The 24,818-nt window shown below is 49.8% G+C and overlaps 2 protein-coding genes across 6 annotated transcripts in view; one reads left to right on the top strand and one right to left on the bottom strand.

Annotated features, from left to right (window-relative positions):
* Positions 1–2,111, bottom strand: part of atat1 (alpha tubulin acetyltransferase 1) — a 62,827-nt gene extending 60,716 nt beyond the window's left edge. For all 4 annotated transcript variants that reach the window (XM_072259171.1, XM_072259170.1, XM_072259173.1 and 1 more), the window contains exon 1: positions 1,949–2,111. The gene's annotated coding sequence lies outside the window, so the exon portion shown is untranslated. The remainder of the gene's footprint in view (positions 1–1,948) is intronic.
* A 262-nt stretch (positions 2,112–2,373) lies between these two features.
* The window catches only part of gnl1 (guanine nucleotide binding protein-like 1), a 38,719-nt gene continuing 16,274 nt past the window's right edge, over positions 2,374–24,818 (top strand). The window contains exons 1-3 of one of the 2 annotated variants that reach the window (XM_072259168.1): positions 2,374–2,582; positions 6,505–6,673; positions 9,224–9,360. In XM_072259168.1, coding sequence (XP_072115269.1) covers positions 2,507–2,582; positions 6,505–6,673; positions 9,224–9,360 — 382 coding nt within the window. In that variant the 5' untranslated portion in view covers positions 2,374–2,506. Of the gene's footprint in view, positions 2,583–3,513; positions 3,690–6,504; positions 6,674–9,223; positions 9,361–24,818 lie in introns of those variants that run through there. The other variant, XM_072259167.1, reaches the window with a different exon arrangement.

The following is a 24,818-nucleotide window of genomic DNA, read 5'->3' as shown; positions in this document are numbered from 1 at the left end:
TCTAAAACTTTGACAAACTTCTGTAGGTGTGCAGTGGAGAGTACATTGATTGGTTGCAACAAGGCCTGGTATGGGAACACTGATGACCTTGAATGGACACACATAAAAGTTGCTGGTGAACACAGCAGGCCAGGCAGCATCTCTAGGAAGAGGTACAGTCGACGTTTCGGGCCGAGACCCTTCGTTAGGACTAACTGAAAGAAGAGCTAGTAAGAGATTTGAAAGTGGGAGGGGGAGGGGGAGATCCAAAATGATAGGAGAAGACAGGAAGGGGAGGGATGGAGCCAAGAGCTGGACAGGTGATTGGCAAAAGGGATATGAGAGGATCATGGGACGGAAGGCCTAGGGAGAAAGAAAGGGGGAGGGGGGAAGCCCAGAGGATGGGCAAGGGGCATAGTGAGAGGGACAAAAAGGAGAGAGAGAAAAAGAATGTGTGTATATAAATAAATAATGGATGGAGTACGACGGGGAAGTGGGGTATTAGTGGAAGTTTGAGAAGTCAATGTTCATGCCATCAGTTGGAGGCTACCCAGATGGAATATAAGGTGCTGTTCCTCCAACCTGAGTGTGGCTTCATCTTGACAGTAGAGGAGGCCATGGATAGACTATCAGAATGGTACGTGAAACTAAAATGTGTGGCCACTGGGAGATTCTGTTTTCTCTGGCGGAGAGCGTAGGTGTTCAGCGAAACGGTCTCCCAATCTGCGTTGGGTCTCGCCTATAGAAGGCCACATCGGGAGCACCGGATGCAGTACATCACCCCAGCCAACTCACAGGTGAAGTGTCGCCTTACCTGGAAGAACTGTCTGGGGCCCTGAATGGTGGTGAGGGAGGAAATGTAAGGGCATGTGTAGCGCTTGTTCCGCTTTCAAGGGTAAATGCTGGGAGGGAGATCAGTGGGAAGGGATGGGGACGAATGGACAAAGGAGTTGCATAGGGAGCGATCCCTGCAGAAAGTGGGGGGGGGGGAGGGAAAGATGTGCTTAGTGGTGGGATCCCGTTGGAGGTGGCAGAAGTTATGGAGAATTACATGTTGGACCCGGAGGCTGGTGGGGTGGTAGGTGAGGATAAGGGGAACCCTATTCCTAGTGGGGTGGCGGGAGGATGGGGTGAGAGCAGATGTGCATGAAATAGGAGAGGTGTATTTGAGAGCAGAGTTGATGGTGTAGGAAGGGAAGCCCCTTTCTTTAAAAAAGGACATCTCCCTCGTCCTGGAATGAAAAGCCTCATCCTGAGAGCAGATGCGGCGGAGATGGAGGAATTGCGAGAAGGAGATGGCATTTTTGTAAGAGACAGGGTGAGAAGAGGAATAGTCCAGGTAGCTGTGAGAGTCCATAGGCTTATAGTAGACATCAGTAGATAAGCTGTCTCCAGAGATAGAGACAGAAAGAAAGATCAAGAAAGGGGAGAGAGGTGTTGGAAATGGACCAGGTAAACGAGAGCAGGGTGAAAGTTGGAGGCGAAGTGGGGGACAGATACTAGTATAGGCTTGGAACATGGATTGTTCCACAAAGCCAACAAAAAGGCAGGCATAGCTGGGACCCATACGGGTGCCCATGGCTACATCTTTAGTTTGGAGGAAGACGGAGGAGCCAAAGGATAAATTATTAAGAGTGAGGACTAATTCCGCTAGACGGAGCAGAGTGGTGGTAGAGGGGAACTGATTAGATCTGGAATCCAAAAAGGAGCGGAGAACTTGTATAATAAACTTACTTTGAAAATGTCCATCTAGGCTGGTCGCTTTTGCCCGTTTCCCTCTATAAGCCCTTCCTGACCATACACCTGTCCCTTGTTGTTTTATACCTGCCTGAAGTACTTTGTCTGGCTGCTGACTCCATGCATGCCCACTTTCCCTGGGAACCCTCTGGTTCATTTTAAACCTTTCCCCTCTTCCTCAAAAATTATGACCTTTGGCATTTTTGATTCCCATTCACTGGGTCCATCTCACCTGAGTATCTGTGAATCCCTCTCTCAGCGGTGAGGGCCACCGGTGGGGCTGGGTCACGTGGTTCTCGCGGGTCGCGGTTGTCACGTGTGATGAGGGGGCAGGGCCGGTACCGGGGCGCCTTCGCTGTTGCGGTGAGCGCCCGCCGGGCATTAATCTCGGTGGAAAGGGGTGTGACCACACCGAACGGGCAATGGAGAGGCGGGGCGAAACAACGTCATGAAGAGGGGCGAGTGTCAGCATGACATCACCGAGATGGGCGGGGTCGAGCGAAAACACCGGCTCATCGTGGCAGCGAGTTTCGAGACGTCATAGCAATATCCAATCGGGTGTTGGGCAGCTGAGGCCCGTGGGCGGTGTCGAGTGACGTATGGTGGATGGGCGGCACTGATTGGCTGGCTGCGGGGACCGGAGCGAGGCTACAGAGCTGAGGGGGTGGATCATAGTGAGGAGCGAGCGGCGACCCAGGCCAGGCAGGGAGGCAGGCAGGCAGGCCTGAAGTTCGCAGTGCGACACTGGGGAGTTGAGCAGTTTCGAGGCTGAGGCCCCGAGTGGAGCGCCATGCCGCGAAAGAAGCCATTCAGCGTGAAACAGAAGAAGAAGCAGTTGCAGGAGAGGCGGGAGCGGAAAAGGCAGGGTGAGTGGTCGTGACAGCTAGCACTGTGCAGGATGTACAGTGTGCGTGGACAGGGTGGGTGCCAGTGACAGGTAGTAGAGTGCATGGACAGGGTGGGTGTCAGTGACAGGATGTACAGTGTGCGTGGACAGGGTGGGTGTCAGTGACAGGATGTACAGTGTGTATGGACAGGGTGGGTGCCAGTGACAGGTAGTAGAGTGCATGGACAGGGTGGGTGTCAGTGACAGGATGTACAGTGTGCGTGGACAGGGTGGGTGTCAGTGACAGGTAGAAGAGTGCATGGACAGGGTGAGTGCCAGTGACAGGTAGTAGAGTGTATGGACAGGGTGGGTGTCAGTGACAGGATGTACAGTGTGTATGGACAGGGTGGGTGTCAGTGACAGGTAGTAGAGTGCATGGACAGGGTGAGTGCCAGTGACAGGTTGTAGAGTGTATGGACAGGGTGGGTGTCAGTGACAGGATGTACAGTGTGCGTGGACAGGGTGGGTGTCAGTGACAGGTAGAAGAGTGCATGGACAGGGTGAGTGCCAGGGACAGGATGTACAGTGTGCGTGGACAGGGTGGGTGTCAGTGACAGGTAGTAGAGTGCATGGACAGGGTGAGTGCCAGTGACAGGTAGTAGAGTGTATGGACAGGGTGGGTGTCAGTGACAGGATGTACAGTGTGTATGGACAGGGTGGGTGTCAGTGACAGGTAGAAGAGTGCATGGACAGGGTGAGTGCCAGGGACAGGATGTACAGTGTGCGTGGACAGGGTGGGTGTCAGTGACAGGATGTACAGTGTGCGTGGACAGGGTGGGTGTCAGTGACAGGATGTACAGTGTGCGTGGACAGGGTGGGTGTCAGTGACAGGTAGTAGAGTGCATGGACAGGGTGAGTGCCAGGGTGGGTAGTACAGTGCAGTATATACAGCGTGCACAGGTAGGGTGATCAGTTATCTCTAGAACCAGTACAGTGCCAAATATCTGGAATAAGTGAGGAGGGTAAATGCGAGTGATACATTGCAGAATGTTTAGTGTGCAATGGAACAGGAAAGTGCCAGTGACAGGTCAGGTACATGGGATGACTGCTGAGTGTCCCACGTGGATGGGCAGGAGTGCCTGTGAAGGTTGGCAAATTATCTACTTTATACTTTATTGTCGCCGAACAATTGGTACTAGAACGTACAATCATCACAGCGATATTTGATTCTGCGCTTCATTCTCCCTGGGTTACAGATATTAAATATTAAAAATATTAAAAATAGTTAAAATTAATAAATATTAAAAATTTAAATTATAAATCATAAATAGAAAATAGAAAAATGGGAAGTAAGGTAGTGCAAAAAACCGAGAGGCAGGTCCGGATATTTGGAGGGTATGACCCAGATCCGGGTCAGGATCCGTTCAGCAGTCTTATCACAGTTGGAAAGAAGCTATTCCCAAATCTGGCCATACGAATCTTCAAGCTCCTGAACCTTCTCCTGGAGGGAAGAGGGACGAAAAGTATGTTGGCTGGGTAGGTCGCGTCCTTGATTATCCTGGCAGCACTGCTCCGATATCTGGTGCAGGGGCTCCCAGTTTGGGATCCACGGACCCCGCAGTTTGTGGTAGGGGTCTATGGCATAAAAAGGGTTGGGAACCCTGGATCTAGAGTGAGTGTTCTACTGAAGGGTAGTTAATGCTGTTTGTACTTTGTGAATGATCAAAGTGAATACCTGTGGTCAGACGAGTGATAAGTAATCTGAACTGTGCAAACTTCCTTATTTACTGGAATTGGTTTATTATTGTCACACGTACTGAGACACAGTGAAAAGCCTGTCTTGCACACAGTTCATGCAGATCAAGTCACTACACAGTGCACTGAGCTGGAATGAGGTAAAATCTAATGCAGAATAGACTCTAACAGCTACAGAGAAAGTGCAGTGCAGGTAAATGATAATGTGCAAGCTCGATTGAGGCCGAACGTCCATCTCATCATACAAGGGTCTGGTAACAGCAGGACAGGAGCTGTCCTTGAGCCCGGTGGCATGTACTCGCAGGCTTTTGTGTCTTCTGCCAGATGGAGGGTCTTTGGTTATGCTGGCTGCTTTACTGAGGCAGTGAGAGTTGAGGGGAAGTTGGTTTCCGTGCTGTGTGTGAACGATGTCCACAGCTCTCTGCAGTTTCTTGTAGTCTCAGGCAGAGCAGACGCCTTGCCGAGCCGTAGCGTGTTTGCAGTTGCGTCTTGGGCCTGCTGTGGCAGAAGTGGCACGTAGGAGACTTACAGTCCTGTGATGAGTGACTCTCCATTTGAGAAGCCAAAGCCCTTGCCTAAATTACAGGGAAAAGCCGGGAGCATGGTGGGATAGATTCCACTCGTCTGGATGAGTAGAGCCAAGCGGCCTGTTCGTTCAGGACCTCCTGCATCCACGTGTTCCACAGTGGTTGAATGTGAACACCTACACGACATACCGATGAGATTGTAAGGGATTCCTCAGCAGCGCCTCCCGACGCCACAACCACTGCTGCTTGGAACCAGGGCAGGGGCAAGAGGGGCACAGCATCACTTACAAGTTCCCAATCTAATTACACGTTTTCTTGTCAATTAAGTGGAGGTTATTGCCATCTGTACAAACGCAATGTAGTACAGATACTGCGGAGAAATCTGCCTTCGGCGACATTCAGCGGACGTCTCAGTCACAGCGGTTGCCTGGAATGTCGGGTGAGTCTTTGGCAGGCCCACTAATTCCACCTGCACACCGCTCTCCGTCACAAAGGTGTAGGTTTGGTGCTGACGTGATCAGTTAGGCTTAGACTCCTACCTCTCCACCCCTCCACCATTTTATTCTGGCTTCCTCCCCCTTCCGTTCCAGTCCGGATGAAGGGTCTCGGCCCGAGACGTCCACTGTGCACTCCCCTCAATAGCTGCTTCCTGATCTGCTGAGTATCTCCAGCATTTTGTGTGTGTGTGTTGCCCTGAATTTCCAGTATCCGCAGAATTCCTTCTGGTTATAATTAGACTGCTGAATTAGTTCATGACTCCAGGTAGATTTATGGGTTCCCCTTTCATGTCAGAAAGGAACAGGTAGCAGAAAAGGGTAAGTTTTAAAATCCAATACTAGATTAATTGGCAATATGGAGGATACTTGTGGCCACCCAGGGAAGCCCCACCAGGTCCCGGAGAACAAGTCAACTCTACGCAGGCAGCACCGGAGGTCGGGATTGAACCTGGGTCGCTGGAACAGTGAGGCAACGGCACCACCATCGGTGACCTCCCAGCTGATCCTCCAGCGCAGGCAGAACCCTCCCCAACATCGAGGGCATCTTCAAGATGCGGAGCCTCAAGGAGGTGACGTCCAGCTGTCAGAGCCCGCACCATCCAGGGCATGCCCCCTTGTTAACTATCATTGGGAAGGAGGTACCGGAGCCTGAAGACTTGCGGTCAGTGTTTCGGGAACCTGCTACCCACCTCCCCCCACTGCCCGCCATCAGATTTCTGAGTGGTTCACCAACACTCTCTGTACAGCACTCAACTCGACTGGCCGATCTATCTCACTCCCTTGTGTCTCCCCGTCACCATCTGAGATTCTGCCAACAGTGATGTTATCAGTCAACTTGTGGTGTGCCTAGCCCCTCTCTCACGACTGCAGCTATGACAGGCTAAGCACAGGACGTTGAAGTGCGCCTGTGTTGATTGTCAGTGTTCTCCTGGTGACCTAAGGGTTTCCTCCCGAGGACGTGCTGGTCAATAGGCTGCAGTAAGTGACCCCTAGTGTGTAGGTGAGGAGTAAAATCTGGAGAGATGTTGGGGCTGTAGGATAATCAAATGGGATTGATGTGGGCTTAGAGCAGACGGGTGTTTGATGGTCAGCATTGACTGGATGGGCCAAAGGGCTTGCTGTATGGCCGAAGGCTTGTGGGTCCTCTCAGAGCCGCCTGCTCACTCTTGATGTCCTCTTTCAGGCTTCCCCGATGGCGTGCGGTCCAGCTCCCACAGCCGGAGCGGGAGTCACGACCGGCACGAGGAGCAGACGGACACGTCGGACAGCGAGTCCTTCTCCCTGCAGGTCCGGAAGATCAACCAGCAGCCAGCGCTGCGGAAGCCGGGAGAGCAGGGATACGACCCCAACAGGTGACGGCGGGGGAAGGCTGGTGCGGGCGTCTGCCGGCCGGCCGCGTGCAGAACGGGAGGACGAGCCCTGGCTCGTCGACTCTCTTTGGTGTTCGGTGGTGGTGGGTGCCGGTGGGGCCACTGCTCGTTGTTCCATCCCTTTGCTTCCCCTTAATGGATTCATGATTTTTTCCAGGACTCGAGTTTATTTACAGTGTGCCCTTTGTGTTAACAACCAACATGACCTAACGATGTGATGGGGGCAGCCACACATTCCGTGACCAACACAGCACGTCTACAGTGCTCAGCAGAACAACACAACAGGCAACTGAACAAGCCGTGTTCCCCCCGTCCCCCCACACACACCTACCCCAAAACAGCCCGTACTGTTTGCCCTCCAGCCGACTCTGGTTCGGGCACAGACACTTGGAGGTTGGGCTTTCGACAACCCCAGCGAACTCGGAGATTCGCGGACCGGTGGGTGTCAGCCAACGACAGATCAGCGGGTCCGGGGTCGGATTGTGAAAGGGGTTGAGTTTGTTGTCAAGTGTACAAGTACAGTGAGGTACAGATGCAATGGGAAAACTTGCACAGCGTCATGGTAGATTCAGACAGCACAGAGAGCATGCGTTATGCAAGGCGTTGAAGAGAAACGACTCGACAAACAAAACACAGGCAGAAAGAAGTGGACCGCACATGCTGTTGACCTCTTTGCTCACCTACATTAATCCTGCATTAGCACTGTCTCCTTCTACGCCTGGTTATTTGCATATCTGTCTAACGGCCTCTTTAATATAGTGTTTATATCTGATTCTACCACCTGCTCCAGAGCACTGTGTTTATATAAAAAAAACTTATCTTTGAAACTCCTTCCTCTCATCTTAAACCTGTGCCTTCCTGATTTTGACGCTCTTACTATAGAGAAGAAAGATGCTGGCTATCACACCTAACTATGCCTCTCAGTCTTACCTCTGTTGGGTTAACCCTTTTACCTTTTTCACTCCAGGGAAAACAAGCCCAGCCTGTGACCCTCTCACTGCAGCTGAAGTCTTGCGATGCTGCCATATCTCGTCTGTGTTCTCTTTGGCAAAAACTGCACCCTTGTAAGGGGAAAATGTCTCCTGTTCCTGGGACTTTCTATCTGTCTCCCCTGCTTTCCCTCAACCCCACCCTTGGGAGTTATGTTGAATTGCATCCCTGATCTATCGATGAGGCAATACTTCTCCTTCTCATCCTGAGCCTCTAGTCCAGGAGCTTTTTTATGCCATAGATCCTTACCATTAACCAAGGGGTCTGTGAACCCCTGGTTAGGAAACCCCGCCGTAGTCCTTCATTGTAAAGCTGCAACACACTTCTGTAAGGACTGGTGCTCCAAGAATGCCCCCGTGACCTCCTGGTCCCAATCCAGCCTCAGCATTCACTAATCCGAATTCACTTCCCAACAACTCCATGTCTCATGTTGCGTTGCAGTTGGCTGTGTTCCATGAGCAGATGCCAGCTTCCGAATGAGTTAACTCGTTCCCCAGTTGGTGAGTGCAGGCACCAAAGTCAGATACGCATAGGTCACCATACACCACCCGGAGATTCGTTTTCCTGCAGGCATTTACATGCACATAAAGAAATACAATAGAATTCATGAGAAGCTGTACACAAACAAAGATGGACAAACAACCGATGTGTACAAACTAATAAATAATATTGAAACTGTGTCCTAGAGTCCTTGAATGTGAGAGTGTAGGTTCAGAGTTGAGGTGAGTGAAGTTATCCAGGCTTATTCAGGAGTTAGGTGGTTGTAGTGTAGTAGCTGTTCCTGATCCTGATGGTGTGGAATTAAGGCTCCTGTACCTCCTGACAGTGAGGAGACAGCATGAGCAGGATGGAGGGTGTCTTTAATGGATGGATGGATATGACTTTCTTGCAGCAGTGCTCCTTGTAAATGTTTTGAATGGTGGGGAGGGTCTTACCCATGATGATCTAGCACTTTCTGTAGACGTTTCTGTTCCTGGGCATTTTCCATGCCAGGCTGTGATGCAAGCAGTTAAGACACTCGTTAGCGCAGAGCGAGTTTGTAAATCTGGCGGGAGCAAAGGGTGTTGGGAATGGTGAGGGAGGAGCGCCGTGGGAGGGGTGTGGGACAGGTGGCAGAGAAGGAGTGCCGGGGTGTGGAGTGGCCTCCCAGACACGCCCAGCCCTGAGACGTCAGGCAAAGTCGTTTGACTCCAAACAGTTGGGGTACTGAACATTGCGGCATGTTTCACTGGTGCACTCCTTCCCCTCTTTCTGACCATGATTCCCCTCCCCCTGCCCCCTTCCCACTCTCAGTCCACGATAGAGGCCCACATCAAGTTTGTCATCACTCACATAAGTCATGAAATTCGCTTTTTGTTTGCGGTTGCAGTTCAGTGCAATACATAAAATGACTTTTGCACAATACTGCAAGGTTAGACGCCGAGGCTATTTGGGTCCCCAACTCCAGGTCTGGTGACTGTGTCCCAGAACACCTTCAGTGGTGATCAACACATCCCACCTTGGTGCCACTAACGCTGCTTCCCATCCCCTTCTGTTGCCCAGGTTCCGGCTGCACTTCGAGAAGGAGAGCCGGGAGGAGATTGAGCGCAGGAAGAAGTTAATGCAGGAGAAGATCGTGGAGCTCATTCCGGAGACCGAACTGGAGGTGGACATCGACGACATCTACAAGCCCGGCTCCGGTGGGTGACTCGTCCTCGGGTGCGATTTGATTCAACAACTGCTGCCTTGCTGAGAGGGGCGCAGCTCCTTCCGAAGGTTGGATGCTGGCATTCTGTTGGGGCAGAAGCTCCAGTAACGTAAAGCGTACGTTTGTTCTCCCCATGACGGTGCCAGTTTCTCCCACGTTACAAAGGTGTACCGGTTAGGGTTAGCGACTTGCGGGTATGCTATGTCGATGCTGGAAGTGTGGTGACACTTGCCAGCTGCCCCCAGCTCATCCTCACACTGTGTTGGTCGTTGGCGCAAAGGATGCATTTCATGATCTGTTCCCTTGTACACGTGAATAATAGGGCTTACTTTAGGTTCAGCATGTTCCCTCTGCTGCTCTGCATTCTCGCTCTTAAAGGTGCAAACCGACATCAGTCAAACCCCAGCAAGTCCTGGCAGCCACTGCAGATAATAAACTGTTACTGTTTAACTTTAGTCACCCTTGCACAGCAAGAAGCACAACAGTTGATTTGCATAAAGCAAGTCGACAAGGAAGGCAGTCAGTACTGTGTCAGGAATAAACATTGAGCCAAGGCATCGGAGAGAAGGCCACAGCTCTTTTAAACAGCCTTGGGTGGTATTTAAAAACCTTGTTTAAGCCACGTCTGAATGACTGCACCCCAGCAATCAGGACTGTCTTGTTGGTAAACTAGTCCCCTGTGCGTTGCCCTGCTAGGTTCGGTTGTGTGCCCTCTTTGCCGTCCCATCAAACACTCCCAAGGCAGGGACAGGGACGGGGGCTGGGGGTTAAGTCCCCTCCACTCTGTCCCACCAAGCACTCACAAGTCAGGGGCAGACACAGAGTAAAGCTCCACCTGCACATTGCCGCCTGGTTTGGGCGATAGGGGCCAGGTATGGAGTAAAGCTCCCTCAGTACTATCCTATCAAACTTTCCCAGGACAGCCACATCACAGTTTAGATATGAAGTAATTCTCCAGTATATCAGGGGTTCCCAACCTGGGGTCTACAGACCCCTCAATTAATGGTAGGGGGTCCCTTTTTAATGTCGTGGACCAAGGTTGGGAACCCCTGGTTTATACCAACGAAGGGTCTTGACACAAAACATCGACTGATTATTCCCCTTGCTAGATGCTGCCTGACTTCCAGCATTTTGTGTTTGTCCCCCTATACCAGCTGTTCGCAACCTGGGGTCCACGACATTAAAAGGGCTGGGAGCCCCTGGTCTATACCATCCCATCAAACTATATAAGACGGGTGTATCACAGAAAACAGGGAGATTAGGGGTTAACATGGGCCAATCCCCCAGCTTGTGGCAGTGGTGCAAAAAGCCCCTATCCTCAGGTCCCCCAGGGAATCTTCTTGTGTTTCCTCTTCCCTGTCAGCAGTGTGGAGTGCGGAGAGCTTGACCAAGTGTCAAAGGTTGAGGAAGCGCTGATCAACCCATTAAGTCGTCTGGTGGCTTTGGCCTGGTGACCTCCGGCGTCCTTGCGAGCTCAGGGCAGCTCATTTGCCACCTGACCGGCACTGCTGCATGTCAGAGTGGGGAGGGGGAAGAAGGGATGCGGTTTGCCACAGTGAGAGAAGCTGGAGCTAACAACGTGTGTGGAGGAAGGTGGAATTAACCGGTGCCCTGGTTTAATTGGGTCCTATGGTGGCTCGGGTATCTGGGGGCAAATGAGATCGGTTGCCGTTTGTACTGCACCTCCAAGTCAGCTGATCTCCTGTCGAGGCGGCGGTAGCCACGCTGAAATCGTGAAGCCTTCCTGCTGGCTGGGGGTCCCTGGGCAGAGCCGGAGCTGGGGGGACTTCCACAGGGAGCCTTGCTCTCTGATTTGCAGGATCAGTGGCGTTATTGGCGCAGGTGTGCTCGCACTCAGCCGCGGTCGGACGTCTCGCCGACGGGCTTCCTCGGTGACGTGTTGAGGGCTCTTTGGGAGTTTAGAGCAATAACATGAGGAAGTGAAAGGTGATTCAGCCATGGGTTCATCGTGGGCAGGCCGGGATGGTGGTCGTGAGCTACATCGTGTGCGTGTGCATTGCTGCTACTTTCTGGTCCTTTCCTACAGCCAGAGCCCGGGACTGTCATTTTCTCCGCTGAATACCCTGCATTGTTAACATTCCACAGCCGTCAGCATTTCTACGATGGACGCTGCTTACACCAACACAGTGAAAAGTTGCTCTGATACCCGCAACAGCTGCTTCAGCAGACGTCCCTTCACCTCCCTCCTGGAGGGGACAAGGGCACCCGGGGTCTTTCTGGCTGCGTCAGTTCAAAAGCTCAGCAGAACGAGCTCCTTTCATTCTTAGATTGTTCAACAAACACAGAGCACCACCTCCTTCAGGTTCTGAATTATCATCAAACCCTGGCTAGGCACAGCAGAGCTTGTCGTTGCTGCCAAAAGTTTATGGGGAGAAGGCAGGAGAATGGGGTTGAGGGGAATAATAAATCAGCCATTTTGGAATGGTGGAGCAGACTCGATGGGCTGAATGGCCTAATTCTGCTCCCGGGTGTTGTGGTTGTTTACTGATTTTATCTGTGTGCTGATCTGAGATTCAAATGGCCATAAGACCCAGGAGCAGAATTAGTCCATTTGGTCGAGCAAGTCTGCTCCACATGGCCGACTCATTTTCCCTCTCAACCCCTTTTCCCTGTCACCTTTGATGCCCTTACTAATCAAGCACCTATCAACCTCTGCTTTAAATCTAACCACTGACTTGACCTCCAATGAATTCCACAGCTTCACTGCCCTCGAGCTAAAGAAATTCCTCCTCAACTCTGTTGGAAATGGACGTCCCTTTATTCGGAGATGGTGCCCTCTGGTCTGGACTCCCCACTCTAGGGCATATCCTGTCCACGTGCACTCTAGATAGACCTTTCAGTATTTGGCAAATTTCAGCGATATTCCCCCTCCTCCCCATTCCATTGAACTTCAGCAGACCCAGGGGCATGAAACACTCTTCATACATTAACGCTCTCATTCCCGAACCATTATAAACCTCCACTGGACTGTCCATTCTGCTCCCGTTTATTTCTAGGTTATTTCCCCACCACCGTCACACTAAACACAGTGATATCTATCAACTGAAACCTTCAATTGTCATGGTGCAAGGAGCCATGAGGCCCATCAAATACTGGGCTTTCATCCATTTCCCTGTAAGTCATTCTCTCTCGCTTCCCATTCAGCTTGCCTCTGATTCAACTCCCACTCTCCCACACTGGGACGTGATTACTTAAGCTACCAGTCTCACGCCATTGGCATCTGGGAGGAAACGGGAGTATCTAATTCAAAATCAGGTTTATTATCACTGACATATGTCATGAAGCTTGTTTTTTTTTTGCAGCAATACAGTGCAGTATATATAATTACTATTAATTACATATATAAGTAGTGCTCAAGAAGGGAATAATGAGGTAGAAATTTACAGCAGCTGCCAAATCCCCTGTGTTTATTATGAGTTTTACGGACTGTTCAGAAACCTGATCGTGGAGGGGAAGAAGGTGTTCCTAAATCATTGTGTCTCTTCCTCCACCCTGTGGTAGTGATGAGAAGAGCCCATGTCCCGGATGGTGGGGGTCCTTAGTGATAGATGCTGCTTGTAATGACACGGCCTCGGTGTTAGTGTGCAAAGTCCACACGGGCAAAACGGGACCGGGTTGTATCTGGGTCACTGGAGCTGTGAGGCGGCAGCGGCCCTACCTGCTGCGTCATTGAGCTGCCTGCCAGAAACGAATGCTGCTGGATTTTAATGTCCCTGTGGGTGCTGACTGAGCACTTTAGCAATCTGGAACATGCACGTGGAGCTTGCAGCTTGGAGCCAGCTCGCTAAAGGCCAGCTGCAGAAGGGTACGGTTACAAAAAGCGTCGCCCCGTTCATCCATTCGCAATCAGAATCAGGTTTACTGTCGATGACCTACATAGTGAAATTTGTTGTTTTTGTGACAGCAGTACAGTGCAACACCTTAAAAAATTTACTACCAGTTAATAAAAGTAAAATGAATAGTGAAAAAGATTGAAGTACTGATCATGGTCCGTTCAGAATTCCGAAGGCAGAGAGTAAAAAGCTGTTCCCAAAACCTTGATTCTGCATCGTACAGCACATTTGATGTTTTTCCTATCCTTTTTAATTAAAGTCTTTCTGAATTACTAGATTTACTCAGGCCCACCTTAGATTTAAATAACTGTTCACTCTGTCTCTGGTTCTTTCTGGAACTTCCCTTGTCTTCGACTTGGACTTCACCATGAGGTTAAGCTGGCGGGGTTTAGGGTGCAGCTTGGGGATGTGGGATGCAACAAAAGCGGAGGGACTAACCTCGCAGACCAATTAGTCTGACTTTGTGTGGGGAAAGTTCTGGAAATAATCAGGGACTGAATCAGCAGAACAAATGTGGATTTACTGACAAAACAAGTGTGGATTTACTGACAAACGCTACAAAGGCTAAGTGTATCCAGCTGCAGATAGTCATTTGGTGGAGTGACAGAGATGGAAAGGTGGTCGATGCCGGAGTAGTTAAAGGCAGCTGATAAGATATCATACAATAGGCTTGAGACTTTAGGTGGCAGATAGTGTTCAAGCTGAAAAAGTGTGAGGTGGTACTGTCTGGAAGGTCGAACTTGAAGGCAGAATACCGGGTTAATGGCTGGATTCTTAGTGTGGAGGAAAAGCGGGATCTTGGTGTCAATGTCAATAGATTTCTCAAGTTTCTGTGCAAGTTGATAGGGCGGTTAAGGTATGTTGGCCATTGGAATCAGGTCTAATATCACAGGCATATGTTGTGAAGTCTGTTGTAACTGTACATTGCAATATCTTATGTTACGTACCCCGTAACTGGGTTGCCAAACCAGCAGAAATGGACCACTTAGTTTGAGTATGGTTTACTAGAAACTAAGGAAGTTTTATTAAAGAAATAATTAACACAGTACTCTAATCGTAAGGATATAAATGCAACAGGTCAGCAATAATAAAACACACATGTACACAGAACTAGGGTAATAGGAATCAACCAAGCTCTATCGCAGTCTAGGGGTAAAATGATCAGTCTCAAGTGACGCAGAGTTCAGTTCAGCTTGGTACAGTTCGCAGTAATCGCTGTTGTGCTGTTGTAGAGGGAGAGAGATAGAGATATGCAAATCTGATTCAGCAGACCTTTGATGTTCTTCACAGTTGGCTTTCGGGCGGACCCTTTTTTTATGTCTTCTGTGGTCACCGACTGTGACCCCTCTGCTCCGGATGCGACCGTTCTTCCGCGGTGAACCCGGCACCCAGGCAAGGCCGGACACACACACCAGGTTCCTGCCGATCGTCCCTTTCCACCCTGTCAGTCTATGGTCGGTTCCCACGAACCAGACCTTCAACTCCCAATAACTTGTGGGGGCACACCACTCTTCCAGGGTCTCGTTATCTCGTGATCTCGTGGTGTGTGTTGTACCTTAGCGAACCTGTTCTTTTTATCCCCCTGCTGGACTATCACCTGTCCATCAAACTTCAAACAGTTCAGGTTCAAATCAACTGGTCAGTCAATATTCTGAGATGTGTTTCTTTCTCGTTAATCTCTCTCTTCTCTCTTATTAGCATTTTGAATGTTTCTCCATTGTCTCACTTATCTCTCTCATCAGTATCAATCTTCTGAAAACTTGGTTTGTCGTCACATCCCTATCCTTCAAAAGATTTTTACCGGGGTGAAAATTAGAGACATGAATACATTATTAGATACACACTAATATACAGGGTCATCAGCTATTCGGCTAATACAGAGAACTTTAAGTTGTCAACACCTTGACAGACAGTCAGCAATCACATTTTCTGTTCTTTTTATATGTTTTATTTTAATATCAAGTCCCTCTAAGACCAGGCTCCAACTGAGTAACCTTTTGTTTTTATCCTTCATAGTGGCCAAAAACACTAATGGGTTGTGATCAGTGTAAATTCTCAGTGGTTTCTGTCCCGGACAAATATAACAAGGGTCATCCCATGCAAACTTAGCATTCTTTGGCAAGAGCTTAGTAAGAGGGAGGGTAATATCCGCAAAGTTTTTGCAAAACTTCCGATAGTACCCCACCATCCCCAAGAACCTTCTCAGGGCTGTCTTGCCTGTCGGGGTGGGGACTTCAGAGATAGCCTGCACCTTAGCCTGCATCGGTGCCAGCTGCCCCTGTCCTACCACAAATCCCATATAAGTGACCTTCACGTGGCCGAACTCACTTTTTGCGAGGTTCACTGTCAGGCTGGCTTCAAACAGCTTTTTAAACAGTTCCTCTACTGCCACAATGTGCTCCTCCCACGTGTCACTCCAGACCACTAAATCGTCAATATACGCTTCTGTGTTCTTTAGCCCTTTTGTCACCGAATTAATCATCCTATAGGGGTGTTGCTCACTAGGCTGACCTGATGTGACAACAACACCATGTCCCGGCTCTTTGCATCGCCTGGGACATCCGGACATACGTCTGCATGCCGGTTAGTTAGCTTTATCAGCGGCTCGCTCTGTGCGGGGGTTAAGAGAGAGACCTTATCAGCAAAGTTGGCCAAAACAATAGAGTTCTCCAATCTGGTCGGCGCCATACTTATCTTTTCAAAATGGGTTTTCCCCTTATCAGGTGGCACCCTAGCCCCATTAATTTTCGTAATAACACCAGCTAGATCGGTTTTCTGATCGTGGTAAGCTTTTAACATGTTAATAGCCTGTAACTGTGTTAGCTCACGTGTACAATCGTCAATAGCATCCTTCCTCCTGTGCGGCCAGTAAAACTCTTTCATGATTCTATCGACTGTTTTCCTCACCCCAAAATGTCCACTGAGGGGTATCTTGTGGGCCAGGTTAAAAATCTCATCCCCATAAATTTTCAGCACTACTACCTGGTGCACCACCCCCCATTCCTCATCTGCAGGCACGGTAGTTGGGCTTCATTTCCTCCTTAGTACTCCCTCCTTCACATAATAACCCACTGGCCCCCTTTTTAATTCTGCTTCGAAGAGAGCTGTCTCCATCAAAACCATCAGCTCCTCGTCTCGTTCCTGTGCCTGTATAAATTTCTTCCTTGCTAATGATAAGTCTACCTCAACTTCTGTTTCACTACGCCCCTTCTCACTTTCTAACCCCTCCTGGTGCAAGGCTGGTAAAAACGTCTCAGCTAAATTTAAGGCCTCTTCGGCAGCCTTTCTGGACATGCGCTGAGTCACTGCGCAAATGGGGTAAACCTGTGAGTCCATGGGCGGGGCCTGAATCTAGGCAGGCTGGCTTGTCAAGCTTACTGCTGGTACACCTCTCCGCCGGCGAGGTCATTACCGAGTAAGACCTCCACGTCTTCCATCGGTAGTTCGGGCCTCACCCCGATCGTGACTGGCCCGGAGACCAAGTGGCTTTTCAGGTGTATCTGGTGCAAAGGTACTGCTTTAGTCCCTTTTCCAATGCCTTTTATCACCCTGACCTCCCCAGTCTGGGTCTCTGAACTAAAGTCTAACACACTCTTTAAGATCAATGACTGACAAGCTCCAGTGTCTCTCCAGATCCGTACTGGAACCGGGTTTAACCTCTCCTTCACCGACACCAATCCGGCCGAGATAAACTTCTTGCGCCCTTCCTGAACTTTATCAGACCTCTTCTCCCCTAGCGGTTTGTTTGCCAGCTCAATACAGCCAGTCGGAACCGTCATCTTTCCTTTCCCCGTCTCCTTCTTTGGGGCAAAGCACCTGGACGCAAAGTGTCCAGCTTTCCCACAATTATAGCATATGACCCCAGGAGACTTCCTACCAAACTGCTCCTGATCTTCCTTATCCTTCTCACTAGTCCCCGGCTTACTTTCTGACTTTTCTGGCAGACTCTCCCCGCCGTCCTGACTACCCTTCTGGTAGCTTTTACTCGGGGTAAACTTCGCTTTGTCCGTTAACGCGTATTCATCTGCTAACTTAGAAGTTGTGGCTAAGGTTTCTGTCTCTTTCTCATATAGATAGGGCCTCATACCTTCAGGGACACAACCTTTAAACTGCTCAATCAGTATTAGCTGTAGCAGTCTGTCATAATCCCCATTGGCCCCTTTCGAGGTGCACCAACGCTCACAATACATCTGCATCTCACAGGCAAACTCTAAATACGTGCGGCCCCAGTGCTTCCTCGCATTCCAGAACTTCTGCCAGTATGCCTCCGGGACCAACTCATAAATCCTGAGTATCACCTCTTTCACCACATCATACCTCTGGGCATCTTCTGCGGACAAGACCGAGTAAGCTTGTTGAGCTTTTCCTTTAAGTACGCTCTGAAGCAAAACAGCCCACTTATCCCTCGGCCAGTCCTGACTTGTAGCGACTTTTTCAAAATGGAGAAAGTACCGATCAACATCGGCCTCCTCAAATGGGGGAACCAGCCTAACCTCCTGGGTCGCCCTGAACCTTCTACCTTGGTTCGGCATGGGCCACTGTGCTAGCCTCATCCTTAACTTCTCCAGCTCAAATTCCCTTTCGCTCTGCTTCTCTCTCTCTTCTCGTTCTAACTGCCTGTCCCTCTCTTCTCGGTCCAGCTGCTTTATTCTCTCTTCGCGTTCTAACTGCCTGTCCCTCTCTTCTCGGTCCAGCTGTTTTACCCGGAACTCATGCTGGAGTCTCAATTTTTCCATCTGCAGCTGCACTGCTTCTCCACCAGGTTTGCCCATAGATACCACCTCCAGCTCCCCTTGGGGAAACACACCTTTAGATACATAATGCTTTATGGTAGCTCTGTGCATCTCCGCTCTCCTCATTGTCGACTTCCCCTTAAAAAGATTCAACTGTTTGGCCACAGTTGCCAATTCTGATTTCCTGGCACCCTCTAATGCCTCCAAGGTTGGCGCCTTTAGAAATTCCTCAATCTCCATTTCTGCTGTTTGCCCTTTCTTTCTTTTGGGAATTTTAACCCAATCAATTTACCCAGTCCCAAATTTGGTGTTCAAAATCACAGACGAAATCCCCACTTATGTTACGTACCCCGTAACTGGGTTGCCAAACCAGCAGAAATGGACCACTTAGTTGGAGTCTGGTTTACTAGAAACTAAGAAAGTTTTATTAAAGAAATAAGTAACACAGTACTCTAATCGTAAGGATATAAATGCAACAGGTCAGCAATAATAAAACACACATGTACACAGAACTAGGGTAATAGGAATCAACCAAGCTCTATCGCAGTCTAGGGGTAAAATGATCAGTCTTACAGTGATGCAGAGTTCAGTTCAGCTTAGTACAGTTCGCAGTAATCACTGTTGTGCCGTTGGGGAGAGAGAGAGAGATATGCAAATTTGATTCAGCAGACCTTTGATGTTCTTCGCAGTTGGCTTTCGGGCGGACCTTTTTTTTATGTCTTCTGTGGTCACTGTGACCCCTTCGCTCCGGATACGACCGTTCTTCCGCGGTGAACCCGGCACCCAGGCAAGGGCAGACACACACACCAGGTTCCCACCAATTGTCCCTTTTCACCGTGTCAGTCTATGGTTGGTTCCTGTGAACCAGACCTTCAACTCCCACCAACTTGTGGGGGCACACCGCTCTTCCAGGGTCTCGTTATCTCGTGATCTCGTGGTGTGTGTTGTGCCTTAGTGAACCTGTTCTTTTTATCCCCCTGCTGGGGTATGGCCGGTCCATCAAACTTCAAACAGTTCAGGTTCAAAGCAACCGGTCTGTCAATATTCTGAAATGTGTTTCTTTCTCGTTAATCTCTCTCTCTCTTATTAGCATTTTGAATGTTTCTCCATTGTCTCACTTATCTCTCTCATCAGCATCAATCTTCTGATAATTTGGTTTGTCGTCACAATAAAAAGAAACTGTAAGGTACAATTGAACATGTGTATCTGTGTGTGTATGTATGTGTGTGTCTGTGTATATATTTTTTCAACTAAATAAGTAGTGGGAAAAAAAATTAATGAGTTAGCCCTTGTGGGTTTAATGTCCGTTTAGAAATCTGGTGGCAGAGGGGAAGAGGCTGTTCCTGAATTGCTGAGGGTGGTTGTTCAGTCTCCTGACCCTCCTTCCTGATGAGAAGAGGATGACGGGGTTTGTTAATGACAGATGCCTCCTCTTTGAGACACCACTCTGTGAAGATATCCTGGAGGCTGGTGCCCATGATGGAGCCGGCTGAGTTTACAACTTTCTGCAGATTATTCTGTTCCTGTGCAGTGGCTCCTCCAAATCAGACCATGATTCAACCAGTTAGAATGCTCTCCACATTATCTCTGTAGATATTTGCAAGTGTCTTTGGTGACATACCAAATCTCTTCAAACTCCTAATGAAATATAGCCACTGTCTTGCCTTTGTTGTAACTGCATCAATGTGTTGGGCCCAGGATAGATATGCAGAGATGTTGACACTCAGGAACTTGAAATTGCTAACCATTTCCACTGCTGGTTCCCTGACTGATTCATTAGTCAGAGGATGAGTTCAAGAGCTGTGAGGTAGTGTTGCAGCTCTATAAAACTCTGGTAAGACCACGCTTGGAGTATTGTGTTCAGTTCTGGTGGTCTCATTACAGGAAGGATGTGGAAGGGTACAGAGGGGATTCTCCAGGATGCGACCTGGATTAGAGAGCATGCCTTATGATGAAAGGTTGAGCGAGCTTGGGCTTTTCACTTTGGCACGTAAGAGTTGACTTGACAGAGGTGTTTAAGCTAAGAGACAGAGATAGACTGGACAGCCAACGCCTTTTTCCCAGGTGGAAATGGCTAATATCAGAAGACGTAATTTTAAGGTGCTTGGAGGAAACTACAGGGTGGATGTCAGAGGTAGGTTTCTACACCAAGAATGGTGGGTGTGTGAAACACACTGCCCGGGGTGGTGGTGAGTGAGAGTGTAGGTTTTTAGACAGAGAACGGTGGGTGTGTGAAACACACTGCCGGGGGTGGTGGTGAGTGAGAGTGTGGGTTTCCACACTGAGAATGGTGGGTGTGTGAAACACACTGCCGGGGGTGGTGGTGAGTGAGAGTGTGGGTTTCCACACTGAGAATGGTGGGTGTGTGAAACACACTGCCGGGGGTGGTGGTGAGTGAGAGTGTGGGTTTCCACACTGAGAATGGTGGGTGTGTGAAACACACTGCCCGGGGTGGTGGTGAGTGAGAGTGTGGGTTTCCACACTGAGAATGGTGGGTGTGTGAAACACACTGCCGGGGGTGGTGGTGAGTGAGAGTGTGGGTTTCCACACTGAGAATGGTGGGTGTGTGAAACACACTGCCGGGGGTGGTGGTGAGTGAGAGTGTGGGTTTCCACACTGAGAATGGTGGGTGTGTGAAACACACTGCCCGGGGTGGTGGTGAGTGAGAGTGTGGGTTTCCACACTGAGAATGGTGGGTGTGTGAAACACACTGCCGGGGGTGGTGGTGAGTGAGAGTGTGGGTTTCCACACTGAGAATGGTGGGTGTGTGAAACACACTGCCCGGGGTGGTGGTGAGTGAGAGTGTGGGTTTCCACACTGAGAATGGTGGGTGTGTGAAACACACTGCTGGGGGTGGTGGTGAGTGAGAGTGTGGGTTTCCACACTGAGAATGGTGGGTGTGTGAAACACACTGCCGGGGGTGGTGGTGAGTGAGAGTGTGGGTTTCCACACTGAGAATGGTGGGTGTGTGAAACACACTGCTGGGGGTGGTGGTGAGTGAGAGTGTAGGTTTTTAGACAGAGAATGGTGGGTGTGTGAAACACACTGCTGGGGGTGGTGGTGAGTGAGAGTGTGGGTTTCCACACTGAGAATGGTGGGTGTGTGAAACACACTGCCGGGGGTGGTGGTGAGTGAGAGTGTAGGTTTTTAGACAGAGAATGGTGGGTGTGTGAAACACACTGCTGGGGGTGGTGGTGAGTGAGAGTGTGGGTTTCCACACTGAGAATGGTGGGTGTGTGAAACACACTGCTGGGGGTGGTGGTGAGTGAGAGTGTAGGTTTTTAGACAGAGAATGGTGGGTGTGTGAAACACACTGCCGGGGGTGGTGGTGAGTGAGAGTGTAGGTTTTTAGACTGAGAATGGTGGGTGTGTGAAACACACTGCTGGGGGTGGTGGTGAGTGAGAGTGTGGGTTTCCACACTGAGAATGGTGGGTGTGTGAAACACACTGCTGGGGGTGGTGGTGAGTGAGAGTGTGGGTTTCCACACTGAGAATGGTGGGTGTGTGAAACACACTGCTGGGGGTGGTGGTGAGTGAGAGTGTAGGTTTTTAGACAGAGAATGGTGGGTGTGTGAAACACACTGCCGGGGGTGGTGGTGAGTGAGAGTGTAGGTTTTTAGACAGAGAATGGTGGGTGTGTGAAACACACTGCCGGGGGTGGTGGTGAGTGAGAGTGTAGGTTTTTAGACAGAGAATGGTGGGTGTGTGAAACACACTGCTGGGGGTGGTGGTGAGTGAGAGTGTAGGTTTTTAGACAGAGAATGGTGGGTGTGTGAAACACACTGCTGGGGGTGGTGGTGAGTGAGAGTGTAGGTTTTTAGACAGAGAATGGTGGGTGTGTGAAACACACTGCTGGGGGTGGTGGTGAGTGAGAGTGTAACCTTTGTTGGTCGGAGTCGACCACGGATGTTATGTTTGGATACGCAGCCTGGGCAGGTACAATCTGGAGAGCAAGCTGTAGCCCATGCAGCAGGGTGCCCCTCTCCATGCAAAGGAACGGCAGAGGCCGATGCAGTTTGGCACCAGCAGCACCGCAGGAATTGGTAGACCGGATTGAACTCCGTGTAGGACTGACTTAGGGGGCTCCAGCTCCGGACTTTTCTCTTGCGGTTTCCTCCCAACCATGGATGACGAGCCCCATCTCCCCGTAGTGGCTGGCTTTAAGGTGCCAGTACCCCCCGCCACCCCCGTCACAGGTGAAGGCCAGGAGCTGGACTTGGTTGTCAGTACAGGAATGAGTGCTTTCAGCCCACCTCGCCCGTGCGGACGGTGACCCACACCTGCGTTGAATGCATTTCCTGTGTTGGGCTCTGTCCACGTACCTGTCCAAAAGCACCTGTCTCCAGCACCACCCTTGGCTGCTTGTTCCAGATGACCAACCACCTCCCTCTGTATGGGAAAACTTGCCCCTCAGATCTCCCTTGCATTTCTCCCCTCTAATCTTGAGCCAGTGGCCTTGTAGTTCTCAGCTTCCCTACACTGTGAGGTGGGGGGAGAGAGAATATTTCCTATCTATGCCCCTCACAGTTTTATCAACTGCTATTACAGGTCACCCCTCATTACACTGAGTAATCCCAGACTCTCCCATTTCTCATTACAACTACACCCCTACATCCTCAGCAAGATCCTGGCGAATCTCTTCTCGACCCGTTTGCTACCACATCCTTTTTGTAGTGTAGCAGCCAAGAGTGTACTCGTGAGCCTAAGTGCAGCTTCACAATGGGCCTGAGATACAAAAGCCTGAAGGCACATAGCACCAGGCTCAAGGAAAGTTTCTACCCCATTGTTATGTGGCTCCTTAATATGATAAGATGGATACTTGATCTTTCACTCTTTATGATTTTGCATTTGTTTGCACTTTCTCTGTAGCTGTTATACTCTATTCTGCAATCTGTTCCCTCAATGCACTGTGAGCCCCTTTGCTCTGTCTGCCACAAAAGGCAGGATTTCCCAGTAGCTACCCATTTCAATTCAGCTTTTCATTCATATTCTGACTTGTCTGCCCATGGTCACCTTTATAAGCAGAATGAGGTCAAGCTGAGGTTGGAAAAGCAACACTTCACATTCCGTCCACCTTGGTGGCAAGGATATCGATTTGTCTAACCTCCAGTAATTTCTCACCCTTCCCTCCTCTTTTTCCATTGTCCATTCCAGTTCTCCTCTCAGTCCTTCTCTTCTCACCCGCCCATCACCTCCTCTGATGCCTTCATCTTTCCCTTTCTTCCATGGTCCACTGTCCTCTCCTATTAGATTCCTCTTCAGCCCCTTACCTCTTTCACCTATCCCCTCCCAGCTTCTTCCTTCATTCCTCCCCACCTCCCTCACCCACTCTCCCCTTCACCTGGTCTCACGTATCACCTGTCAGCTTGTACTCATCTCCTTCCTGCTCTGGATTCTGACCCCTTCTTTTCCAGTCCTGATGAAGGCTGTCAGCCCAAAACATGGACAGTTTATCCCCCTCCATTGATGCTGCCTGCCCTGCTGAATTCCTCCAGCATGATCTGATGTATATGCACAGTGCACAAGGCAGTTTTTCACTGCATGTGATAATAATGAACCAGTTGAAATGTTTTGTACGGCTGCAACTTGAAATTCAAACTCTGATATTCTATGGCTACCGATTGCCTCTTTCACGGCCCACCCACTTCTGCCACCGCTTTCACCCCAAGGTCTCTCTGTACATCAACACTTTTGAGGTCTCTGCCATTTACTCTACGTGCCTTACCAGAATTTGACCTCCGAAAGTGCATTACCTCACAGTAGCCTGGATTCGTTCCATCTTTCTGTTCTTTGTCCCACTGAATCTTTAGAACAGCACAGCACAGCACAGGAACAGGCCCTTTGGCCCAAAATACTGTGCTGAACCAATTAAACTAGTGATCAAATGGCCAAGAAACCAAATGGCCTCTGCCTACCCACAGTTTATCCTTCCATCTTCCCCACATTCATGTGCCTTTCTGAACATCTGTTACAAGTCTCCATTGTATCTGCCGATACCACCACTCCAGGCAAGAGATTCCAGGCACCCACCACTTTTCTGTGTGCCAAAAAAAATACCCAAGCAAACTTGCCCATCACATCTCCTTTGTAATGACCCTCTCTCACCTTGATGCATGCCCTCTGGCATTAGGCATTTCAGCCTTGGGGAAAAAGGTGATGCCTGTCTACTCTATCTCTGCCTCTCATAATCTTATGAATCTCTATCAGATCTCCTGTCAGCCTCCGCCGCTGCAGAGAAAATAATCCAAGTTTGTACAACCTCTAATCCAGGCAGCATCCTGGTAAGCCTCGTGCACCCTCTCTGTCCTTCCTAAACCTTCACTACCTCTGATTCCACCAATTCTGGTAAGTTGTGCTGACTTGTTAATCATACCACTTGGATTCCCATCTAGGTATTTGTTTGGAGATAGAGCACAGAACAGGCCCTCCTGGCCCTTCAGGCTTCGCCACCCAGCAATCCCTGACTGAACGCCAGCCTAATCGGGGACAATTTACAATGAACAATTAACCTACTAAATGGCAGGACTGTGGGAGGAAGCTGCATTCTACGGGGGAGGACGTACAAACTCCTTACAGAGGACGCCGGCTTTGAACTCCAAACTCCCTGAGCTGTAATAGCACCATGATAACTACTGCACCACTGTGGCACCCTCGCTTTATATAACAAATAAAAGGTCCCAGCGCCATTCCCTGTGGTGCATTACTTCCAGTTTTTTTCCTAAGAGTAACGCCCCTCTACCCCTGCCCTTTGCCTCCTATCACATAGCCAAGTTTGCCAACAAGCTTCGGATCCCTCGTGGACCAGTCTACCATGTGGGCATCAGAATCAGGTTTGCAAATTTCTACAGGTGTACGGTGGGAGA

The sequence above is a fragment of the Mobula birostris genome, chromosome 5 (assembly GCF_030028105.1).
Source record: "Mobula birostris isolate sMobBir1 chromosome 5, sMobBir1.hap1, whole genome shotgun sequence".
Lineage (NCBI taxonomy): Eukaryota > Metazoa > Chordata > Chondrichthyes > Myliobatiformes > Myliobatidae > Mobula > Mobula birostris.
This window is presented reverse-complemented; position numbering and strand designations above follow the sequence as displayed.